The sequence below is a fragment of the Gasterosteus aculeatus genome, chromosome 13, assembly GCF_964276395.1.
Source record: "Gasterosteus aculeatus chromosome 13, fGasAcu3.hap1.1, whole genome shotgun sequence".
In the NCBI taxonomy this organism is placed as follows: Eukaryota; Metazoa; Chordata; class Actinopteri; order Perciformes; family Gasterosteidae; genus Gasterosteus; species Gasterosteus aculeatus.
Window position 1 is genome coordinate 11830486 of NC_135701.1, and position 3515 is coordinate 11834000.

Genomic DNA, 3515 nt, shown 5'->3' on the forward strand with positions numbered 1-3515 from the left:
CGATTAGAATTTGAAGCTATCTGTGAAATTAATATAAATGCGCCGTCTTCAGAGCTTGGATCGTTGGCCTCTATTCAACATAAATTGGGCACATTTTGTTTCACCGTCCTGAACTCTAGTTCAGCAGCGTGCTATTTTCTGCAAAGTCTACTACAGAGTGAAGAGACAAAAAACTTCAGCCTAAGTATTCAAGTATTTAAATCATTACGCAATCACAGTCGCAAACCAATTTACAAGATGACGAGGGGCTTATTGCTGTGCACTGGCTGAAACTGAATTTGAAAGCGGGTTGTGGCAATCCACGGGGGTGGGCAAAAAGAATCTGCTGGGAGTCACGAGTGGTTGCACAAAAAAGGTTTGATTTATTTCTAAACGTCCAAACAAAAAGGAAAAAAAGCCAAAGTAAGTTCTTCCTCTTTGGAGGGTTTGGGTCCTTCGGTCCCGCTCGACGGTCCAGCACTCGATCTCCTCACTGCAGGGAAAACAGAAGAAAAGTCCTTAGGGGTTAACGCATATGTGTTAGCGCAGGCCTCGGCCTGACGTCAGCTCCTACTCACGTCTAGTTCTCCTTGGCTGTTGGAACGGTTGGTCCTTTATAGTGGGGCTCACCTTCATCAGCCTCATGAGCCGCAGCTGTGCCGCTCGTTGTCTCCCGGGGGGGGGGCGGGGCGTATCCCCTTTTAGTCACCTGACCTTGGTGCTGATTGGTGCTCCTAGGGACCTGCACCCGTGGGTTGCCACAACTCCCCCACCCCAGCAGAAAGCCGGGACCCCGCCGTCCCGCCCACATACAAACGTCCCGCCGGGACAGTGCATCCGCGTTAGCATGTTCCTTCCCTGGTCGGTGCTCCACCGTGAATTTATAGTCCTGGAGGGTCAGGAACCAGCGGGTGACCCTGGCGTTGGAGTCCTTTGCCTGCGCCATCCATTTCAGGGGGGCATGGTCGGTCACCAGGGTGAAACTCCGCCCCAGGAGGTAGTAGCGAAGCTTGTCCAGTGCCCATTTTATGGCGAGCGCCTCCTTCTCCACAGTAGAGTAAGCGCGTTCGTTTGGCAGAAACTTTCGGCTGATATACATCACCGGGTGCTCCTCTCCGTCTCGTACCTGAGATAGTACTGCGCCCAGTCCCACTTCCGACGCATCTGTGTGGACTAGGAATGGGAGAGAGAAGGCAGGCGTTACTAGCACCGGTTTGGTGCACAAAGCCTGTCGTAGGCACTCAAAGGCCCCGTTAGCTTCGGTGTTCCATTTGACCTTGTCCGGCCCCCGTTTTCTCGTCAGGTCATGCAAGGGGGCTGCCATAGTTGCGTAGCGGGGAATGAACCTCTGGTAATACCCCACCAAACCTAGGAATGATTTGACCTGGCGCTTGGTCTTGGGTCTTGGCCAGCTGAGAATGGCCTCTACCTTGGCATCCTGGGGTCGCACGTTGCCCCGTCCTATGCGGTAGCCCAGGTAAGAAGCTTCCTCTAGGCCCAGCCGGCACTTCTTTGGGTTTGCCGTGAGGCCTGCCCCGCGAAGGGCCCCCAGAACAGCTCTCAGTCGGCTCAGGTGAGTCTCCCAGTCGTCGCTGTGAATTACAATGTCATCGATATAGGCTGCGGCATACCCTTGGTGCGGCCGGAGAATCTTGTCCATTAACCGCTGGAATGTGGCGGGGGCTCCATGGACACCAAAGGGCAACACGGTGTACTGATATAGGCCTTCGGGGGTGGCGAAGGCCGTCTTCTCTCTGGCCCGAGTTGTCAGCGGCACCTGCCAGTAGCCTTTGGTGAGGTCCAAGGTGGAGATGAAACGGGCCGTTCCCAGCCGGTCTATCAGTTCATCCACCCTGGGCATAGGATAGGCATCGAACTGGGAGGCGTCATTGAGTCTACGAAAGTCATTGCAAAAACGGTAAGAGCCATCTGGCTTGGGCACCAGTACCACTGGGCTGGACCAGGCACTGTGGGACTCCTCAATGACCCCCAGCTGGAGCATTCTACTCACCTCCTGCCTGATGGCCTCTCTCCTCGCCTCGGGGACACGATACGGCTTCACCCGAACCGTTACTCCTGGCTCGGTCCTTATGTCATGGGTGGCCACGGCGGTCCTGCCCGGCAGGTCGGAGAAGACATCCAGGTGCTGCCACACTACCTCACGTAGGTCTTGCAGCTGACTCGGGCTGAGATGGTCTCCCATGGGCACATTCGGTAACGGGATCCGAGCGGTAAGGGCCGGGGTGGGTGGCGCCGGCGGTCCTGGAAGACTCTGCCATTTTTTAAGAAGGTTAACATGGTAGAGTTGTAGGGGCCTGCGCCGGCCAGGCTGACGTACCTGATAGTTGGCTTCATTGACCCGTGTCACCACCTCATAGGGTCCCTGCCACTTAGCCAGGAACTTGCAGTCTGCGCTGGGGACCAACACAAGAACACGTTCTCCTGGTTGGAAGGCACGTACCTGGGCACCCCGATTGTACACTCTGGCTTGGGCCTGCTGTGCCTGTTGCAGGTGTTCCCTCACTACTGGCCAGACTTGGGCCATCCGGGTCCTCATTTGGTCCACGTGCTCGATGATGGTGCGATGGGGTGAAGGCTGACTCTCCCAGGCTTCCTTAGCGACGTCTAAAAGTCCGCGGGGTCTTCTCCCGTACAGCAGCTCGAACGGGGAGAACCCTGTGGACGCCTGAGGCACTTCTCTTACCCCAAACAGAACGTAGGGTAGCAATTGGTCCCAGTTCTTCCCATCGGCCTCCATTACCTTCTTAAGCATCCGTTTTAGCGTCTGGTTGAACCGTTCTACCAGGCCGTCCGTTTGGGGGTGATAAACTGATGTTCGTAGTTGCTTCACCTGTAGCAGTCTTAACATTTCTTTTAAAACCCTTGACATGAAACAAGTGCCCTGGTCAGTGAGGATTTCCTTTGCTATTCCTACCCTACTGAACAATAAGAACAATTCTTTACCCACCGCTTTGGCGGTGGCAGCTCGCAGTGGTAGAGCTTCCGGGTATCTGGTTGCATAGTCTATGATCACTAGGATGTATCGATGACCCCTACTAGTTTTGGGCAGTGGACCTACAATGTCCATGGCAAGTCGCTCGAATGGTTCTTCGATAATTGGCAGGGGGATTAGCGGGTGCCTCACTGAGGGCCGGGGGGCCACTAGTTGGCACTCTGGGCAGCCGGCGCAATAATCCACGACTGCCCTTTTCATGCCGGGCCAGTAAAACCGGGTTTCTATCCTCTCCCGTGTCTTATCCATCCCTAGGTGAGCCTCCCCAGGCGCACCACCTGGCTCCGCACGGGACCCTGGGGGTCGTACACCCAATCGTGGACCCGCTGGGCGCGGCCGGCTAAATTGTGCCCATAGTGGGCCAGGATGGCCCCCTTCAGCGTTGGGTAGTCTGTAGCCTCCCTGGTCCCGAGGTCTTGGTACGCCCTCTGGGCGTCCCCTGTCAGAAAAGGCGCCAGAATGTGTGCCCACCTGTCTTCCGGCCAGCCTTCACGTTCTGCCGTTCGTTCGAAGACCTCAAGGA

The 3515-nt window shown here is 56.0% G+C and overlaps 1 protein-coding gene across 1 annotated transcript; it reads right to left on the minus strand.

The window, feature by feature from the left end:
• Positions 1 to 314: 314 nt before the first annotated feature.
• LOC144386315 (uncharacterized) lies at positions 315 to 3247 on the minus strand. The gene is made up of 2 exons (XM_078086999.1): positions 610 to 3247; positions 315 to 472 (listed from the first exon to the last, which is right to left on the minus strand). Exons 1-2 carry the CDS (start codon positions 3239 to 3241, stop codon positions 369 to 371), a joined length of 2736 nt encoding a protein of 911 aa, XP_077943125.1. The 5' UTR covers positions 3242 to 3247; the 3' UTR covers positions 315 to 368.
• Positions 3248 to 3515: the final 268 nt, after the last annotated feature.